This window comes from Ochotona princeps, chromosome 6, assembly GCF_030435755.1.
Source record: "Ochotona princeps isolate mOchPri1 chromosome 6, mOchPri1.hap1, whole genome shotgun sequence".
Classification (NCBI taxonomy): Eukaryota; Metazoa; Chordata; class Mammalia; order Lagomorpha; family Ochotonidae; genus Ochotona; species Ochotona princeps.
Genome location: NC_080837.1, coordinates 79,770,654 through 79,791,909, shown reverse-complemented (window position 1 = coordinate 79,791,909; position 21,256 = coordinate 79,770,654). Strand labels below are relative to the sequence as shown.

Here is a 21,256-nt window from a genome sequence, read left to right as displayed (position 1 = left end):
GTGTAATTGGCAAGGCTGTTTCATGTATGTTATAGCAGTCTTTTTGCTGTGCTGAGTGTGTTCAGAGCCTCGGTGTGGTTACATTGTACTCGCTTGTGGTGGCAGTTAATTTCACAGACCTGTGTTATGATTTCTGCCCCTAGAACAATGTGTGTTTGTCTTTTCAGATGAAGGTGTTGCTGCTGATAAATCAAAAGCAGTTGCAACAGTGAGAAAAGTTTTCCTTGTCCTAAAAGGTCAGACTAATTAGAATCGGAGTGACTGTGAAAACACTAGATTGTCAAGTTTTACATTTTACATTCACTGTATCTTTCCATCCAATTGATAAAGTTCATCTAGGCCCAAGCTTTTGTCTGAGACTTTGAGGTAGTGTCAACAAATAGAAAAGTGGTCTGTTTAGCTGTTGGTGTTAAGGAAGAGGCTTATATTCTGAAGAAAGTAAAAGTGGTGTTTTCAGACAGTTGAAACTGTCAAACAGTATTTTCTTTATTTGTTGTTATGCCTGAGAGAAATGCCTCCACTGAATGCTAAATGTTGTAGTATCAGCACTGATAAAAACTTAATGGTCCTCCTCCCCTCATTTAAAAGATTATTTGTTTGAGAGAGAGACAGGGATATCTTCAGTCTGCTAGTTTACTTCTCCATATGACCACAACAACCAGAACTGGGCCAGTCTAAACCAGAAGCTTCGTCCCAGTCTCCTATAGGGGCTGCAGGGGCCCAAACACTTGGGCCATCTTCTGCTGCTTTTCCCAGACAATTAGCAGGGAATGGGATAGGATGTAGAATAGCTGGGACATGAACTGGTGCCTATATCTAAGATCATTTTTCTAGAACCTGTACATAAGTGAGATCATGCTGTTTCTTTCTGTACCCATGTCATCTCATGTAGCATCCGTTAGTCTGTGTTGTCACAGATAACTTTTTAAAAAGATGTATTTGGGCCCAGCACGATAGCATAGCAGTTAAGGTCCTCGCCTTGAACGTGCTGGGATCCCTTATGGGCTCCGGTTCTGATCCCAGCAGCTCCACTTCCCATCCAGCTCCCTGCCTGTGGCCTGGGAAAGCAATCAAGGACGCCCAAAGCGGGACCCTGCACCCACTTGGGAGGTCTCGAGGAAGTTCCCGGCTCCTGGCTTCAGATTGGCTCAGCTCCAGCCATTGCGGTCACTTGGAGAGTGAACCATCGGAGGAAGATCTTCCTCTTTGTCTTTCCTCTTCTCTGTAATAAAAATAAATAAATCCAAAAAAAAAAATGTATTTGTTTGAAAGGCAGATTTCGGAGAGAAAGGGAGACAGATCCATCTTCCATCCACTGGTTCACTCCCCAACTGGCCACAGCAGCCAGAGCTGAGCCAGTTTGGAGCCAGTAGCTTTCTCCAGGCCTCCCACATGGGTGCAGGGGCCCAAGGACTTGAGCCAGCCTTCATTGCTTTCCCAAGCCATAAACAGGGAGCTGGAGCTGGTGCCGTTCTGGATCCTCCACTGCAGATGGAGATCAGCCAGTTGACCAGCAACTGGCCCCAAGCTTGTGCTATTTTAAAATAATTTTACACCAGTAAGTTTGGCAACTTATGTGAAGTACACATTTCTTCTAAACAAAAGATCAGGACATTGAGAAGGAGTGAAAAAATTTGGGGTTGGGGGCACAGCTCTGTATGTATCTAGGAAATTTAATTTCATGTTGAAAATCTTCACCCAGCATTGACCAAAAGCCAAAATGTTTGAGTACCATTGATGAAAGAAGGCTTTTTTTTGTAGCTAAACTCAGACTTCTGATTGCATTCTGTACAAACCCTCTGAAGTGCTGTTTTGGGTACCCCTTTGCCAGTAGGCTAGAAGCTGCTTTTGAAACATCTGCATGTGTCAGTTGGACATTTATTGCTATTTCAGATATGGAGAAGTTGTCTAAAACAAAATCTGATGGCTGTAGCTGATGGGGCCTTTTTTTAAAGAATAATTAAGGTACTACTGTATTTTCATTTTCAGACACACCATGAAGTCTTTAAGCTTAATGTATTTATTTTTACCTTCTCTCATGTGCCACTACAGAGAAAGTGTTTTAATTGCTATCAAGGAAAAACTTGAGTGTGTAAATAAACAAACAAAATAACACAAGGTGTGGAATGTCAAAGGTTAATTTACTTAAAACCTTTTCAAGTAAGGGCTGTTGTACTGAAATATTTGTCAATGTCTAAAGACATTCTTGATTGTCACACTGTGGGTGAGAGAAGGTTAGGGAAGGTAGGTGCTATAAGCTTTGAATGGCCAGGGCCACTGCTGATCACACCACCGTGCACAGTTTTCCCTCCCCTGGGACTTGTCTGGAGTGCCAGGGAGTGCAGGAGTGTGTGGGCGGTCCGCATGGACAGTCTGTGTGCACCTTTTTTGTGTGTGCGTTAGAGCCTTTTAGATTGAATATTCAGAACTTAGTTTCTCAGCATATGTCAGTTACAGCCGAGTCCATATTTTTCTTAAAGTACATGTGTTGTTGATACCTACCTTTGCATAATAAATGAGCTCCTGGAAGGTGTTTGTAAGGCAGTGTTTATTGGATGAGGGTAACAGGAGCTGTGTTTTATAGAAAGGTGTTTCACTAGAATGAATATTCAGCCTCAGTTTATTTCCTGTGTTAAGATTATTTTTAGGGCCCGGAGGCGTGGCCTAGAGGCTAAAATCCTCGCCCTGAACGCGCCAGGATCCCATATGGGCGCCGGTTCTAATCCCGGCAGCTCCACTTCCCATCCAGCTCCCTGCTTGTGGCCTGGGAAAGCAGTGGAGGACAGCCCAAGGCCTTGGGCTTCTGCACCTGCGTGGGAGACCTGGAGGAGGTTCCAGGTTCCTGGCTTCGGATCGGCACAGCACCGGCCCGTTGCACTCACTTGGGGAGTGAATCATCAGATGGAAGATCTTCCTCTCTGTCTCTCCTCCTCTCTATATATCTGCCTTTCCAATAAAAATAAATAAATCTTTAAAAAAAAAAAGATTATTTTTAAAGTAAGATGCCATATTTCCTGTATTAAGATTATTTTTAAAGGAAGGTGCCATCAGTCTCTGAGATGGTGTTTGAGTATTGAATGTGGGAATGAGGGAAATCTTCCTAGTGTGTCTGTACCAGCTGATCAGGAAACAGCTTCCATGAGCAGAAGTGTAATGTAACGGGGGTTGACTGCGTGCTAAAGCAAGAACCTGTGATCCACGAAGCAGTTGCTGCCCCCTGGTGCTGAGTTGGAGTGTGGAAAGAGGAGGCATGCACCTGTTCTGGGCTCAGCTGGGCCCAGGGCAGGGCAGAGGTGTGTCGTGTTTGCCACCAGCCTGACTGGCATGTTTGTCTCCGTAGAGCATGGAGGGGTCATTCCTGGGGGTGTCTCACGAAGACATGAGTGCACATCACAGAAGAGGCCTGTGACCTCGGGCCCTCTCTGCGGCAGGAGCACGGGCGGGACACACTCTCCTCTTTCGGCCCTCACTGACAAGCCCCCATGGTTGAGGTTTCAGCTGATGTATTTCATCAAGAGCAGCCTTGCTGCTTACGTGTCTAGATTGTGTGTCAGTCTCCTGCTCTGATAACATAAGACTTGGGAAAGGCTCTTCTCACTTGTCCAGATATGTGAATTATCAACCCTTCAGAGGCTTGGCCCTGCCTCACCTTTGACAGCTGGACTGCACAGAGCCTCTGACCAGCCCAGATTCCAGATGGGCAGATCATTGCCGTTAGGGTGCCATGTGCAAGTTAACATTTTAAAAAGTGGAGCTGGCCTCCTTATCCCGGGGGAAGCAGGAAGGCACGAAGTCTGCATCTGATCATTGGGAAGCCCTCCCTGACCAGGAGCAGAAGTCTATCTCAGAACACACAAGGTGTCATGTGAGCTCGACTTTCTTCAAAATAGCAAAAAGGTCTTTTGTCCTAACAGCATAAGTTTGAGAATTGTTTTGATAGAATTATAAGGAAGGTTTGGGCAACATTTCCATTTGCTCCACCTCACCAACTTTTCACAAGTTGTCACTGATTTCATGTGTGTAAATTGAGCTCTTGTTTTAGTGATCACATTTATTCATAATAGAACATTCTTAAAGTTTTGGGGAAATTACCTATTTTGTTCTAGACTTTGACTCTAGATCTGTACAGCCCAGCCTGTCGGTCCTTTGCAACACATGGCGAGAATTTGACATCTGGTCAGTTGAAACTTCAGTGTGTTGAAAGTATAAAATATATGTTGGGTTTTTAAAAGAATATAAAATGTGCCAATAATAGTTCAAATTGGTTACATGATGAAATAGTAGCTGGAGCTGGAGCAATGGCTATATTGGCTAGTTCTCTTCCTGCATGCGCCAGCATTCCACATGCATGCCAGTTTGTATCCCGGCTGCTCTACTGCCCATCCAGCTTCCTGCTTGTGTCCTGGGAAAGCAGTGGAAGACAGCCCAAGGCCTTAGGACCCGGACCCATGTGGAGACCCAGAAGGAGCTCTTGGCTTCAGATCTGCTCAACTCTGGCCTTTTGGGGAGTGAACCAACAGAAGGCAGATTCTTCCTGTCTCCTCCTCACTATAAATCAGTCTATCTTTAAAACAATATTGTTCCAGATGATAGTGTTGGATTAAGTGCAGTTTATTGTCTTTACCTCTTATTTTAATATAGATTAAATTTTGAATTGTGTGACTCACTTTATAATTGTTTGCAGCATTGCTCTAGATCTTCATGTATTACTGAATAATGCCTCCATCTTTTGGTAGATAATGGAAATACACTTGAAAAACATTCATTTCTCAAATTTTGAAAAATTCCTGAAGTTTGAATATGAAAAATGATGCAAAGTCCATCTATCCAATTTTTTAAAAAGCTGATTACTTGTAAAGTCATAATAATTATGTTATAGGACAAAAATATATTAGACATGAAAAATAAGAATTTCCCAAAGAAATACTAGCAACTCTTTTGAATGAAGCAGAGTAAGCACCCTAAATTAGCAAATTACAATCTCCTGTCTTACTAGAGCATTTGAGTAAAAATACTGTATTTGATTTTAAGTTCAGTGTCAAAGCAGCAATGTCAGTCGTTAAATTTTAGAAGGCTTTTTTCTTTTGAGCTATAAGCAGAAAGTTAATTGAAACTGTTTTTGTTTACCTCTTTAAGCAGATAGCTGAAGTTCCTGTTGGCAAATGAACAGAAATCTGTAAAACTATAAGTAGTTTTGAAAATTTCATTTTAGTAGCTTTTTAGTTGAAAGGCAGTGTTGCAGAGAAGAGGAGAGACACAGAGATAGAGACCTTCCATCTGCTGGTTCACTTTCCAAATGGCCACAATGGTCAGAGCTTTGCCAGGAGCCAGGAACTTCTTCTACATCTCCCACATAGGCACTGGAGCACCCAAGCCTGAGCCATCCTTTGCCATCTTCCCAGGCCACAAACACAGAGCTGGGTCAAAAGTGGAGTAGCCAGGGCTCGAGTTGGTGCCCGGATGGGATGCTGGTGCTAAAGGCAGAAGCTTACTGTGCTGGCCTCAACAATCTCATTCTTAAAATGTTTCCATGTTTTTATTTGTATGGATATGAAAGTAGGAAATCAGGCATTGTGTGCACCTTAAAACAAAAAAACAAAAAACAACAACACTGAGTTCATCTATAAAGCAGAGAGAGAAAAATCTTCTCCCTGATGGTCCATGCTTCAAGTGCCCACAGCTGTTTGGCCTTCACCAGGCTGGAGCCAAGAACTCTACCTGGATGGAGCGCACATGTGGGTTGTAGGGACCCACGTACTTGGGCCATTACCCGCTGCCTTCCCAGATGCATTAATAAGGACTAGCTTGGAAATGCGGTAGCTGGGACTCTTACCAGTACTTACATGTGAGAGGTGGATGTCCCCGGTGGTAGTGTAATCCACTGTGCCACAACGTGCATACCTTGTGTAGTACATGCATTATAATGGGAGGAGCAGAGTACAGTTTGGGGAGAAAGCTTAATTCTGTTCATTTATGTTGAGCTAATTGTAGTAATATGTAAACACCAAGAAATTTTGACATTTTTTAGTTTTAAAGATTCTGGTTTGAACTAGGGAATTTCTGAATATTTAATTTTTCTAAGACGGTTTTGTTTACATACATTTCATTAAATATTTCTTAAAAAAGATATTTTTATTTGAAAGGCAGATTTACAGAGAGAAGGAGAGACAAAGATCATCCTCTGCTGGTTCACTCCCCAAATGGCCAGTTTATTATAGCTCTAATTCAAAAGTAGAATATGTAGGGTTGGCTTGATGGTGTAGCGTGCTAATCCTCTGCCTGTGGTGTTGGCATTTCACAGTGACACCAGTTGGTGTCCCTGCTGCTCCGCTTCTGATCCGGCTCCGTGCTTGTAACCTGAGAAAGCAGCAGCAGATGGTTCTTGGCCCTTGGGCCCTGGAAGAAGCTCCAGGCTCCAGGCTTCCGAATGGCTCGGTTCTGTTGGCAGCCATTTGGGGAGTGAACTAGTGGTTGAAAGATTTCTCCCTCTCTCCCTCCCTCCATCCCACCCTTCCTCTCTAGTTCTCTCCTTTTTGTGGATCTGCCTTTCAAATAAGAATAAATCTTTAATACATATGTATATAGAAACCAAAGTAGAATAGATAATCATGGATTTTATAAAATGGACATGAAAATAGAAACTAAAAAATGCTTATGTTTTCTCTCTTCAGGAGGAAAACTTAACACACTTTTTTCCTTACAAGAACTGCTAATAATGTGCATTATTAAAATCAAATCTTTGTTTAAGATTAATCTTATTTTTAAGCAGTTTTCAATATTTTTTCCCAGTTTCATGAAATTGTTATCTTCTTGTGCTGTTCCTTTTGGAAATGGTTTTTAGAATCATCTTCACATGCTTAATTTTTTACTTGTTATGTAGTCTCCGAAGCAGAGAAGAAGAGAGACTCTCCAAGCCTGCAGCTCTCTCAACCCCTGTAAAACACGGAGAGGACCACGTGACGAAAGCTATAGAAGAGGTTAAAATCGAAAGAAACGAGAAGCAAACACCTGCCCTTCCAGGTAAGCATAACAGCACACAATGTTGTTGAGGGAATGTCTGCACTGAACTAGTTGCCGGAACTCACTGGCGACTTTGGAGGCTCAGTAACTGCTATTACAGGTGTGAATTGTCTTGCACTTAACTTGTAACATGAGTGTTGTTTTCTTTCTTTCTGTGTATATAACCACTTGAAAAGTAAGGCTGCTTCCCAACCCTGCTCATGAAGGCTAATATTAGATTGGCTACAAAAGCTTATATACAAAGATTGTTTTGCTTTTGAAAATGTTTTTGCAAACACAAAGCTCTGTAAGAGAGCCCAGCACCTCTAGCTTGGTGACCCAGAAGGCTTGGGGACTTTGGATCTAATGTCTCTTCATTCATTCCCTGGAAGCTTTTGCCTTGCTCTCATGGTTAGTGGAAGAAATAGGAATATCAATTTAAACAATTTATCACCATGAGGAAGGGCTGCTACTTTGAGGTACTCAGCAGAAGGATTTGTGTTTTCCATCTTCATACGTCTGTTCTGTTTTCCATGGAGAATATAGATTTCATACTCTGGCAGTTAAAACTGTGAAAATGCACATGACCATGTAACAGGTGCTTTTTAAGACTTCAGAACCTGTTAGGCGTGTGTATGGTCTCTAACACACGCTGAACGCACACTCCTTGCCGGGTTTTGTCATCTTAGTTTTGCTTGGGGCTTTCACACGTGTTACAGACTCTGTGGAGTAGTTATTGCACTCTTTCCTTAGATTAGTATTCCCTATTTTTATAAAATGAGTCTTGCACACTTTAAGTCTTCTTTCTTTTAGAACCCAAGCCTGTGTATGCTCAAGTTGGACAACCAGACGTGGATTTACCTGTCAGTCCATCTGATGGTGTCCTGCCTAATTCAACTCACGAGGATGGGATTCTCCGGTAACGCAATTCAATTGTATTGTCTTCTTGCTCTGTTACTAAGCAGTGTTTAGAGTAAGCATTTAATTACAAACCATAGTCGAAATATTTTTTAAAGAACAAGGAAGAAAACTTACTGCCATGATTAGATTATTTCCTTTCTTGTTTAGCGGTCTCTTCCATGGTTAAGTTATGTTGAGACTTAAGAATAACAACAAAAAAACTTTGAATGTCTTCTTTCTCACCACTGTCTTCTGTGAAGTGTTTTTTTGTTTGTTTGTTTTTGGTATTTTTTTTATTAATTATTTTACATTATGTTACTGTGAAGTGTTGAGATCAGGAATACAAAAATTATTTCTCTAGGTATCAGAATTTCTGCCAGTTTTTAATATTTTGCTGATTAGTGGATTAAAACGGAAGATACATCATGTCAGAATAAGAGTGGTGTGTCTAGAACAGGTGTTGTAGCACACCGCAGGTTAAGCTGCCATTTGCAGTGCCTGCATCCAGCATCAGAGTGCCAGGTCACTCTGATCAGCTGCTCTACATACCCAGCCTGGCTCCTATCTTCACCCTGGCCCAGCCCAACTGGTGCAGGCATTTGGGGAGTTGGTGGAGCATCTCTGCCTCTACCTTTCAAATGAAGTTGAAAATGCGAATGCTGGAGACCCTGGGATGGAGTCCCCCTCTACTTCTGTGGTTCCCTGTTCTTACGCATGCTGGGAGGCAGCATGTCATGGCCCAAGTACTGGGTTTGCCATCACCCTCCTGGTAGACCTGGATAGAGTTCCTGGCTGCTGGCCCCGCCCTGACTGCTAGCAGGCATTTGGCAAGTGAGCCACTGAAAAGAAGGTCTTGTTTCTCTCCCTTGCCCTCCTTTACCTCTCAAAAATAAGTAAATATTTAAAAACAAAAGAGCATATTTTTTGGACCAAGAACATGGGGCTAGTTAGGATTGCCTAGAAGGACACCAAGGATAATTTGTGATTTATAATGTATTTCTGCTAGTCCATTCCCCTAAGGCGTCCTTCAGGGTTCATTTAGTGTCTTAAGAGTTCAGCACTGCTCTGATGAGAAAGATGCGCATGAATTGATTCTTGGCCACAAGAAAGGAGCAGAAGCCCTGGTACTGTTGAATAACAGATTGAACTGACACCTGCTAACCCAGCATCCTATACTGGAGTGCTGATTCGAGACCCGGCCACTCTGCTTCCAGTCCAGCTTCCTGCCAGTGTATCTGGAAGAGCTGAAGGTGGGCCAAGAACCTGGGCCTCTGCTGCTGTGGGCGAGCTGAGTAGGCTTTGTGATTGTGGCTCCTGGCTTCATCCTGGCCTGGACCTGGCCATTGTGAGCACTGAGAGTATGAACAGGCAGATGCAGTATCTCATTATCAGTGTAGTTAGGCCTTCCTAAAAACAAAACAAGCAAACAGACAAAACAAAAGGAACAGGGGTAGGGATTAGATGTAGAAATAATTACCGAAAAGGTGAATGATTTTCTTCTTAATTGCAAGTTGCAGAGAAAGTGAGCTGTTGAACACACTCTAGCTACAAAATTCCCTCTGTTTGATACGGAATCAAAATACATAGAGCTTGGTTTGACTTCCTGATATTAGGAAAATTAGGCAATTTGTACTTTAATTCCTGCCTTTTAAAAACAGGACTATTCAGTAGAGATGAAGCATTAGGAACTGGAGTTTAAAAAAATAATTTTTGGCTGTTGAGAACGTGCCATCTTCCCAAGACTTGGAAAGCTGAGAAACTGTTCTTTCATGAAGTTAATTTTATGAATTTGTTATGTAAAGCAGTACTGGAATATTGAATTGAGATATCTCAAAATATAATTAACTAGAAAATAAAGTGCTGTTAAGTCTGATTTTTGAGGACTTTTTAAAAGATAATTTATCTGTCTATTTAAAAGACTTACAGAGAAAGAGAGAGCGGGCTCTGTCTGATTTGCTGTCCAAATGGCCACAATAGCCGGGCTTGAGTTCCATCTGGGTCTCCCATGTTGATGGCAAGGAGGAGTCTAAGTACCTGGGTCGCCATCCGCTGCTTTCCCAGGGTTTTGAGCTCCTGTGGAATGGGGCAGCAGGACTCGGAGTAGACGCTGCTTTCCCAGGGTTATTAGCTCCTGTGGAGTGGGGCAGCAGGACTTGGAGTGGGGGCTGCAGTTGGTTACAGCAGCTTGACCTCCAGCACAATGCTGGCCTTGCTTATGGGTACTAACACTCAATCTTACCCAGTAGGTTAGTGGTGTGACAAATTGTAGCAATTACGGTCCTTTATTTCCTTTGGAATATGGTTTTCATTTAGTAGTTTGTTCCAGTTTTTCTAGCTTCTCTTAACTGATTCAAATAAAGTATCTCTTTTGGACAGGCCCAGCATGAAATTGGTAAAATTCAGGAAGGGAGATAGCGTGGGTCTGCGGCTGGCTGGTGGAAATGATGTCGGGATATTTGTGGCTGGTGTTCTAGAAGACAGCCCTGCTGCTAAGGAAGGCCTAGAGGAAGGAGACCAGATTCTCAGGGTATGTCGGAAGGTCAGCATGTGTAAACGTGAAAGTACGTGAACCAATTAAGTCTTGTTTGTCTTAAGAAAGACCTAGCTTCTATTGGGCTTGCCAATTCTCGTTCCAGGTAAGTATGTTGTTTCATTGTAGTCGCTGGTGGTGTTAGAACCTGTGAGAACTTATGCATACCAAGTCATCTCTTAAAGTGCAGCAGAAAGAGCAAAAAGGAATTGGGAAATAGGAAGGGACCCAAAAGACTACTGGCAGACTGTATCTACCTAGACATTTTGACTCTTGAAATAACAAATCCTGACTTGGACAGCTTATGCATTTTTCTTATGTGTCTTCATGCCCTGAACATCCCCCATTCCCTTTCACCTCTTCCTTCTCCCTGTTTCTATTTCTTTTCCTCCTCCTCGTTATAAACATGTTGTTTAATAACAGTATTGCCTTCATCTGTCTCTTCTCCATTAACAGCAAAACCTGGGCCCAGCATAATAGCCTGGTGCGGTCCGATATGGCACTGATTTGTGTCTCAGATGCCCCACTTCCCATCCAGCTCCCTGCTTGTGGCCTGGGAAAGCAGTTGAGGACGGCCCAAGGCCATGGGACCCTGCACCCGTGTGGGAGACCTGGAAGAAGCTCCTGGCTCCTGACTTCGGATCAGTTCAACTCCGGCTATTGTGACACTGGGGGAGTGAACCAGTGAAGGAAGATCATTCTCTCTGTCTCTCCTCTGTAAATGTTCCTTCCTTTCCAATAAAAAATAAATAAATCTTTGAGGGGAAAAAAGAAAAAGCAAACTTCCACTTGGTTTCCAGTTGACTTGCATCAAAATATCAGTTCCGTCAGATGAGGATGCTTCTGTTGACTGCCCCTCCACCTGCAGGGGTTCTGGTTTCTGCATGCAGCTCACCTCTCACCTGCGTCCTGAATTCTGTCTCCAGTCAACTCTGCAGTCTTGCAGCCTTTGTCATGTTTGAATCTTTCTCTTCGTTCTTCATGTATTTGCCCACTTTTTCATCTCTCATTGCTTTAGAGCTTGACTGTGGGTTGAATCTCATCCAGCCATTAAGGTTGTTCAGTTTGTCTTAGCCAGTTTGAATCTGAATTTCCATAAGTGGTCATAGACCTGCTGTCAGCTGCAACACTCATTTTCCTTTTTTTCTTAATGTGTTTTGACTGTGTTCAATAACCTTGAAGTGCTTTCCTACTTGGAGTCTGTAACTCTCTCTGGGTCTTCTGTCCAGCAGGCTCCTAGAGCACCAAGGGCTGAGGCGACAGTGCTCCTCTGCAGCAGAAACAATGGAGACAAACTGATGATGAAGGAGGTCCATGTATTGTAGAGAAGTCACGAGCTTATATAGATTAGGAAAAGGGGGCAGGCAGAAGGTGGTCCCAGCGGGTCTTCCACCCAACAACACTGTGTCTGGCTAATAGATATCTGTCTGTCTGGATCCTCCTTTGAAGTTAAAGGTCAGGAAACAGGACTCTGTGTCTCAGGGCAAATTGCTTAGCTGCTGAAAAGCAGAATGAATGTAACATTTTACTTTCCTAGAGTTTTTACAAAGGAAGTCCTAGCATACATAGTTCATTAAAGAGGGGAAAAAGAGAGACTAGGGTACAGCCCATGGCTCTTGGTGCATACCCAGGGAACAGGCCATGTTGGGGTCTCAGTCAGCCAAGACTCCTGTCAGGGGTTCACTTTGGGGACACAGTGTGCCATGTGCCTATGACCTCCCGTATGGGGTAGGCAGGTGAATTTCCAGGAGCACTGTCCCACAACACTCCATGCTGACACTTGTAAAATTTTCCTGTTTTTTTCCTGCCTTCATTAATTCCTTCTGAAACATGGGGAATGGCAGTGGCTGCCTGCTCCTGTCTTGCTACACTCAGCATCTCAGGTTTGGTCAGAATCTTCCTTCTGTAGCGCTTGTCTTGTGGTCTTCCTTCCTGTCAGCAAGTGCGGCGTCACCGGATACACTGTCTCTGTCAGACACAGTGTGGTGATTCTTCATGACGCTTCGGTGGCCCTTGATCCCCTCTCCTCTCGAGTGTCTGAACACGATTCCTGTAATGAGGCTCACTGTCTCCAGATAAAGAAATAGACCTATTTTCTTAGCTACTCCATATTTTGTGATAATCAGAAAATACATTATTTTTTAAAGTATTTTCTGGGGTAGACGTTTTAGTCTTTTAAGATTACTTGGAGCATCATACCCCACATTGGAAATCTAGGTTTGGCTTTCACTGCTTTGTTTCCACTCCAACTTCTTGCTAAGTGTCAGGTGATGGCTCAGAGACAGGTCGCTGCCTCCCGAGTTCTAGACTCCTGACTTCATCCTGACCCCGCTCTGACACTTGCAGCTTGCCCCACTTTGACCCTGCTGCCTTTCTCATAAAAAAAAGTTTTACATTTTAAAAGTTCATGTTTGGTTATATACTAAAAGCAAGTAATATTTGCTTTTTAATAGGAACATTTCACTAAAGATAGGAAAAAGTGTCCACCTGTAATTCTGCATATAGACACTGGTGACATTTATTAAGTTTCGTGTAAGCAGGTAGAAGCGATTGATACAAGTGAATTCTGACTGGGCAAGCCCTGGCCAACATTACAGTTACATGCTTACAATGTGTCCTGTTTGAAGATATTTTTTTTAATTGGAAAGGCAGAGTTCTTCCATTGCTGTCTCTCTCCCCCAGTGACACAATCGCTGGAGCTGAGCCGGTCAGGAGCCAGCAGCTTCTTCTAACTCTGCCAGTGGGTGCAGGGGCTTAAGGATGTAAGCCGCCCCTGCTGCCTTTCTGTGGCCATAAGCAGAGGAGCTGGATCAGAAGTGTGAAGCTGCCAGGACATAACCAGTGCCCAAACAGGATGCCACTGCTACAGGTGGAAGCTTAGCCAGCTGTGCCACAGTGCTGCCCCTCAGTAATGTTTGTCTAGATCTCAGTTGGATTTTGGATTGGGTGATCACTCATGTCAGGATGCGTCAGGGCTGTTCTTAGATGAATTCACAATACTGCTCACTGGGTTTCTGCTTGCTTAAATTAGAGTGTGTTTTTTTCTCAAAGGAAAATAGATTAACATGGAATCTTATTCTAATAGGTAAATAATGTAGATTTCACCAATATCATTAGAGAAGAAGCCGTCCTTTTCCTGCTCGATCTGCCTAAAGGAGAAGAAGTGACTATCCTGGCCCAGAAGAAGAAGGATGGTGAGAGACTGTCGTGCCACCCTGCTTGCTGCCGCTCGTGTAGGGACGTGTCCAGTGTTTGAGAGCAAGCAAAGTGGAATGAAGATTGAGTTTGTTATTCTCTGAGATTTTAACTCATTTTGGGACACAAAATCTTAACACTGCTCATTATCAGAGCACATTAGGAGTTACAATCTTACGAATTCCAATTTAAGTAAATACCTTCTTATCATTTCCATTGTTTAAAAAAAGGTGTGTTTATTAGTGCAGAACTGTGTATAAGTATATATGGGCAGCTCCTATATTTTATTCTCAAGTCATCTAAAAAATACACTCTGATATTTATTTGCATTGATTCAAGAGAATGCCTAAATTTCTCTTTGATGTATACTGCACGTAGTTGGCACTGTTGACATTTTGAACCAAAAAAATCTGTTCAGTGGCTGCCCTGTGGTGATAGGATGGTTAAGGTGTTTGGGAGTGTTCCTAGCCTCTGCACAGTGAATGAAACACTGTTACCCATACATAATATACACACCCCTAATCCTCACCCCACTCTCACCCAGGCAAAACTGTCTGAAGATAATGACAAATGACAGTTAGGGGAAAATTGTCCTCATTTGAGAATTGATTTAATGGGATACCGTGAGTAGAAAGCAGGTGTGTGGCTGTATTCTGTGTGTCTGAGGATGGGGGAACCGAGGGAGCGTCATCAAGGTGGTGATGGTGAGTGTGTGAGACAAGATGCTCTATAGCGCTGCCACAGCACACATCCGGGACTCAGCGGATCCTCTTGCGTTTGTTGACTCTCCTATCTTAGCATCTGTAGTATCTTACAATGTACTCTTTTCACGCTAATGTCTTGTCTCATTAATGTGTTTGTTTTAATTCCTTTTAGTTTATCGCCGCATTGTAGAATCAGATGTTGGAGATTCTTTCTACATTAGAACCCATTTTGAATATGAGAAGGAATCTCCTTATGGACTTAGTTTTAACAAAGGAGAGGTGTTTCGGGTCGTGGATACCTTGTACAACGGAAAGCTGGGCTCTTGGCTGGCCATTCGAATTGGCAAAAATCATAAGGAGGTGGAGCGAGGCATCATCCCCAATAAGAACAGGTATCAAGGGGGAGCACTTCACCAAGTCGTGTGATAGGAAGTTTGGTAATAATGCAGATAATTATTTCTTCATTGTGTTTAACCAGTCCATAGTTGAATTACTTTTTTAAGCTCCTTTATCCAACAACAGCCATTAAGGTATATGCTACATATAAACTGTGTCTAGTATTTTGATAGTTCGTTCCTTTTGAGTCTTTGTCCATTTTTCTGTACAGAGCTGAACAGTTAGCCAGTGTGCAGTACACACTTCCAAAAACAGCAGGAGGAGATCGGGCTGACTTTTGGAGATTCCGAGGGCTTCGCAGCTCCAAGAGGAACCTTCGGAAAAGTAGGGAGGATTTGTCAGCTCAGCCTGTCCAAACAAAGTTTCCAGCTTATGAAAGGGTTGTTCTTCGAGAAGGTAATTTATTTTCTTTAGGCTAACATAAAAAATACCCCTTGATGTCTATGTGTTTAAGAAACAAAAATTATAAACAATAGTATTTTCCATTTGAATTTCTCCAGCTGGATTCCTGAGGCCTGTAACCATCTTTGGACCAATAGCCGATGTTGCCAGAGAAAAACTGGCCAGAGAAGAACCAGACATTTATCAGATTGCGAGTAAGTAACTTCCATACTACCTCTAAGATGAGGCTGGAGATGTTTTCTTTTCTTTTTTTTTTTTTTTTTTTAAGATTTATTTATTTTATTACAGTCAGATATACAGAGAGGAGGAGAGACAGAGAGGAAGATCTTCCGTCCGATGAGTCACTCCCCAAGTGGGCCGCAACGGCCGGTGCGCGCCGATCCAAAGCTGGGAACCAGGAACCTCCTCCAGGTCTCCCACGCAGGTGCAGTGTCCCAAAGCATTGGGCCGTCCTCGACTGCTTTCCCAGGCCACAAGCAGGGAGCAGGATGGGAAGTGGAGCTGCCGGGATTAGAACCGGCGCCCATATGGGATCCTGGGGCGTTCAAAGTGATGACTTTAGCCGCTAGGCCACGCCGCTGGGCCCTGGAGATGTTTTATTTCTCATTTCCTTTTCTTGCAGGATGAGCAAGACCCCAATTACATAATAAAAATGTAACTATTAAGGGAATGCTTGTTCAGTTAGGTTATTGAGGAAACCAGCTCCATGTCTGTCTGCTTGGACTTCAAGAATTAAGAACCAAGGAGTTACTGCATTTTCTCTAAGAAAATCCAGCTAATCTCTCTCCTTAATTGCCCTGTGTCATCCAAATTTGAAATTTAGCTTTGTTTGCCTGTGGAGTCTTGTCTGTGTGGTCTCGTCCTCTGAAGTCATTTAACTTGTCCCTCAGTGTGACTTGTACCTCAAGATACTTACCGGTGACCTGAAGCACTAGAGCTGAAAGCAGCCCCAATCTGTATGTGCATGTGTTCACCACTGGAAAAGGAGTTTGCTGAGATGGGCTGTAGGCGTCCCTGCCAGCCTTTCCTGCTCCTGGGTTCTCCTTCTGCTGAGTTACCAAGGTCACGCATGGAGCTCACAGGGAGCTATGCTGCAAGATTGCTGCTCGTGATTTAGGGCAGCTGTCAGCAGCCTCCTCATGTCCCGAAAGTGCGCTGCACAAACTGGCTGTGCAGAAGGAGGAAGAATGCTGAGCCTTTGTTGGGAGCCTTGCACAAAGGAAAAATTGTGCGTCCCTATATATATGTTTATGAAATGTTCTTAGAGATTGTTTATCTGAAGTACAGCTATAAATAGAGAAAAAGGAAAATCTCCCGTCTGTTGGGCACAGCTGCTGGGGCTGTGCCAAGGGGAGTTAGGAACCTGGAACCCCATCCAGGTCAACTAACTCATAGATGCAGGGACCGCTTGGGCCGGCCTTCATGTCCCAGGCACACTAGCAGGGAGCTCCTGAGACTGGAACCTGTACTCATAGGAGATGCCAGCATCTCAGGAATTTGCTACACTGCCACAACACTGGACACATGAATTTTAAACAGTTATTTTTTCTCCAGATTATTAAAGTCTTTGGAAAAAGATTGTTGGTACAGATTTATTTTATGTATTTGAAGATTTATTTATTTTTATTGGAAAGGCAGATTTACAGAGGAGGAGAGACAGAGGTTAAGATCTTCCTTCTGGACCTGGTTGCGTGGCCTAGTGGCTGAAGTCCTCGCCTTGAAAGCCCCGGGATCCCATATGGGCGCCGGTTCTAATCCCGGCAGCTCCACTTCCCATCCAGCTCCCTGCTTGTGGCCTGGGAAAGCAGTCGAGGACAGCCCAATGCATTGGGACCCTGCACCCGCGTGGGAGACCCGGAAGAGGTTCCAGGTTCCTGGCTTCGGATCGGCGTACACCGGCCGTTGTGGCTCACTTGGGGAGTGAAACATCGGATGGAAGATCTTCCTCTGTCTCTCTTCTCTGTATATCTGACTTTGTAGTAAAAATAAATAAATCTTTAAAAATAAAATTTTTTTTCCTTCTGCTGGTTCACTCCTCAAGTGTCACAGTGGCTGGAGCTGAGCCAATGCAAAGCCAGGAGCTTCTTCCTAGTCTCCCACGTGGGTGCAGGGTCCCAAGGTTTTTGGCCATCAGCTGCTTTCCCAGACCACAAGGAAGGAGCTGAATTGGTAGTAAAGCATCTGGGACATGAACCTTTGCCCATATGGGATCCCAGCACATGCAAGGCAAGGGGTTAGCCACTGAGCCATTGCACCAGGCCCTATTTTATCTATTTGAAAAGGCAAAATTACAGAGACAGAAAAGGAGAAACAGATATCTCTATGCTGGTTCGCTCCCCAAATAGCTACAGTGACTGAGCCTGGGCCAGGACTAAGCCATGAGATTCTTCCATTTTGGTGTCAAGGGCCCAGGATGTGGGGCCATGTTCTCTGCTGCAGAGAGTCAGATAAGTAAAGCAGTGAGGACTTGAAGCAGTACCCATATGGATGTCAGCCCTGCATGCAGGGACTTAACATACTACACCTCAGTGCTGGTCCCAGGAGACAGAAGTTTGCTTTTTAATTTTATTTTTTATTAATTTATAATTAATTCAATATGATTTATAGAGAAGAGTTCTAAAAGCATGATGATACTCCTTTCTCCTTTCCATTTCCTTCTCCCTTTCTTTTATTTTAGCTTTTCAGCTAACATATTTTAGATTTGCAGTACAGTCAAATGCTTAACTAATGCTTCACTGAGTAAGTGAATAAGTTTTAGCAATTAAAAAGCAGAAAGACCTTAGTTTAGTGGGAATATAGATAACAGCTATTAGCAATAGTCGAATGGAAAAATGACCACTTCACCAATTTATAGTAAAAATTTAAAGTAATCACAGTTGCTTCCAGCTGCAGCAGTATCGCATTGTTAACCGTTAGTGTGACAAGGCTGTGTTTGCAGCAGTGCTGATACACACAGACGTAATTTCTCCCGCCCCCCTCGTTCCCACATGTGAGGGGAACTTGCACTGTCTGTCTCTCTGGATCCAGCTTATTTGACACAATGTCATGTCCTCCAATTGAGTCCGTTTTGGTGCAGTGGTCGAATTTTACTTTTTTGGTTTTGTTTTTATAATATAACTGAATGATACTCTAACTCCATTTTCTTTATCCATCCAAGATCTGTGGACATCTTGGTTAATTGTAAATGTTATCTGTTGTGAGCAGTGCTGCTGTAAGCATACTGCTGCAGGCATCTCTGACTCACTGTGCTCAAGTCTTTTGGATAAATACTTAGTAGTGGGGTGGCTAATTCATGCAGCAAATCTTTCTAATCTTTAAAGAAATCTCCACACTGTTTTCCACAATGAAATCTGTGTTGTCTTAAGTATTTTGTTTATACCAGATACAGGATATATTAGAATTTTCATTGCTTGGCTTTAATTGAAGCAATACTCATCAGTATTTTTGTTTAATACTATTTTCAAGAGTCTGTATAATTTTTAGTCAAGGTAATTGCTATAATTGGTAGTTTCTCTTGACCAAGTTACAGCCTTCTATAATTTTTACTCAGATTTCACTTTGACTTTTGAGATTTCATGGGGGTTTGGTTGTTGCTGCTGTTGTTGTTTGCATTAATTTTGCTATTGTGGAAACACTGTGTTAGAGTATCTGATCACTTCATCTTACACCCAAAGAATGCACCTTGCTGCTTGCTCCCATCCTGACCCTGTCGTAAAGCATTGACCTAACACTGTGATTGTAACTTGGTGGGGAGGGCGCAAGGTGCCAGTGCTGCCCTGTTGAAGACTTGTAAGAAACATTTGGAGATATCTTTTGTTGTCATGCTGGGGTGAAGGGCCGTTGGGCTGGGGTTTGGGATGCTCCTGACCTTTTTGGGGTGAACTTCAGATATATAGGGTCCTTACCAGGATACAATGTTTAGGGGGTCTATCCTAGCTGTGCCCGGTAGTTGAGAAATGCTGATCTAACCAGTGGTATTTGGTGTTTTGTTTTTGAAAATAGAAAGTGAACCACGAGATGCTGGAACTGACCAACGTAGCTCTGGCATTATTCGACTTCATACTATAAAGCAAATAATAGATCAAGTAAGTCATTGAAAGTTGGCCTATTTCACTATATTTTTGAGTAAGGCGAAATTTGATTAATTTTAAAGTAAAGAGTTTTTCTAAGATTATTTTTGATACAAGTAAGTTAAGCCTTTAGTGAAAAACATTATAATGATCAATTTCAAGGTAATAGTTATTACAGATGATCTTTCATTACCATAAAGAGTATGTGATGTTCGGATATAATTCACAGACTGTTTATACTGTTTATATTATGTACCGTTCGAGTTCAATTTGGTAATTGTATGCATGCGTTACAGAATGTCAGGAGTGTGTTCCAGCTGAACACAGGTGATGCTATCCGCTTGCTAGTTATTTGGGCAAAGTCTGATAAGTGAGCCAGTTAGAACTTTTTTAGTTGGATTCAAAAAATTAAATAAGCTCTGATTGCAAATATTTGAATGTATGTCTAAGAACACAAAGATGCATTACCATTGAAATGTGATGTAGACTGTGGCTTTCTTGAGAAGCAGGATTCTTAAATTCCTCCTCTCTTTGTACATGTCTTTTTTTCTGTTTCCAGGACAAACATGCTTTACTAGATGTAACACCAAATGCAGTTGATCGTCTTAATTATGCCCAGTGGTATCCAATTGTTGTTTTCCTTAATCCTGATTCTAAGCAAGGTGTGAAAACAATGAGAATGAGGTTATGTCCAGAATCTCGGAAAAGTGCCAGGAAATTATATGAGCGATCTCATAAACTTCGTAAAAACAACCACCATCTTTTTACAAGTGAGTATGTTAGAGCTTTCTCAACTTGCAAGTTTCTCTGGGGCCAAATGGAGGCCCAGTATTGGGATTTCTCTCGGCTGAGACTGGCTGACCTTTGTCCTGAAAGCACCCTGTTCTGGCCACAGCTGCTCTTTGGTTCAGAGGAAGAATACAAGGACAAAATAGAAACTTCAAACGTTTGTGTGTTCAAACACCGTATTTTCAATCATGATAATTGAGCTGCAAGAAGAATTGAGTGAATTCTGACTCCTGGCAGAATTAGAGACATAAAACTAAATTGTTAATTTATTTTCAGCTACAATTAACTTAAATTCAATGAACGATGGTTGGTATGGTGCGTTGAAAGAAGCGATCCAGCAGCAGCAGAACCAGCTGGTGTGGGTTTCTGAGGGAAAGGTAAGCTGGTCCGTAGCACTTTGACTCGTTCAGTAACTTATATAACTAATCTGGGACACTTGTGAGTTAACATTGCTTTCTTAATGGATCAGCATTTGTTTTGGAAAGTTTTAGCTTTTTATAGTTTTTAGATGTCGGAGTTACAAAATTTGTTCTTGATAGATTCTTAAATTCCTTTCCTATTGAATTGCTGCCACAGTGGGATTTTCTCTAAACGAACTCTCAGATGACAGTGAAAAATCGGTTGAGTTCTGAATCCTATCTGCCTAAGGAATGACGACTTTGAACCTGGCTTTAATTTCTCTCTCTGAAAATGAGGGAGTTTGAATAGCCCAGACGAATGTTTCCCAAAGTGCTCTCCTCGGCACTCGGTGGTTCCAGACCGTGAAGGCAAGCAGTGGCGGCGACATGAGCCAGCCCTGTCCGCTTGATGAGCCCCGCGGTAGCCACTAGCATATTGAAGACTCTCAGAAGTCTTGTGAGTAAAACAGTCTACTTTGTTTAGGTGCAGTTTTACGTAGTTTTTGTTTCCTTTCAGCACCTGTTGACATTCCTGCAGCATACTGGAAGCTGTGAGCAGAGCCGTATAGTCCTTCCAGTTCTGAATTTTGATTTTTGTATACAAGTCAAGTGGCTAGTTTCAATCTAACTACTTTCTGTAGTCTGCCTTGATGGGAAGGGTTTTCATGGGAGATCATTTTCTCAGAGTATGTCCTGAAGGAAGCGTCTTTTGTTTCTGATGTCTTTAACCTTCATCTGACTGGTACAGTATTAATAAGTACTGATTGTTAGGAAACACTGAGAGTATCTCTTTTTTATTGTTTTGTTTGTTTATTTATTCATTGTATTTCCTTGTTGGTTTGGTTTTGTTGGTGTTTTGCCCCTGCATGTCCC

At 42.7% G+C, this 21,256-nt stretch overlaps 1 protein-coding gene across 10 annotated transcripts in view; it reads left to right on the top strand.

Moving 5' to 3' along the window:
- The window catches only part of TJP1 (tight junction protein 1), a 100,707-nt gene that overhangs the window by 56,278 nt on the left and 23,173 nt on the right, over window positions 1-21,256 (top strand). For all 10 annotated transcript variants that reach the window (XM_058666549.1, XM_058666547.1, XM_058666546.1 and 7 more), the window contains exons 9-18: window positions 6,881-7,020; window positions 7,813-7,918; window positions 10,276-10,426; window positions 13,515-13,623; window positions 14,501-14,720; window positions 14,936-15,120; window positions 15,225-15,320; window positions 19,129-19,211; window positions 19,756-19,966; window positions 20,262-20,362. In XM_058666549.1, coding sequence (XP_058522532.1) covers window positions 6,881-7,020; window positions 7,813-7,918; window positions 10,276-10,426; window positions 13,515-13,623; window positions 14,501-14,720; window positions 14,936-15,120; window positions 15,225-15,320; window positions 19,129-19,211; window positions 19,756-19,966; window positions 20,262-20,362 — 1,402 coding nt within the window. The remainder of the gene's footprint in view (window positions 1-6,880; window positions 7,021-7,812; window positions 7,919-10,275; window positions 10,427-13,514; window positions 13,624-14,500; window positions 14,721-14,935; window positions 15,121-15,224; window positions 15,321-19,128; window positions 19,212-19,755; window positions 19,967-20,261; window positions 20,363-21,256) is intronic.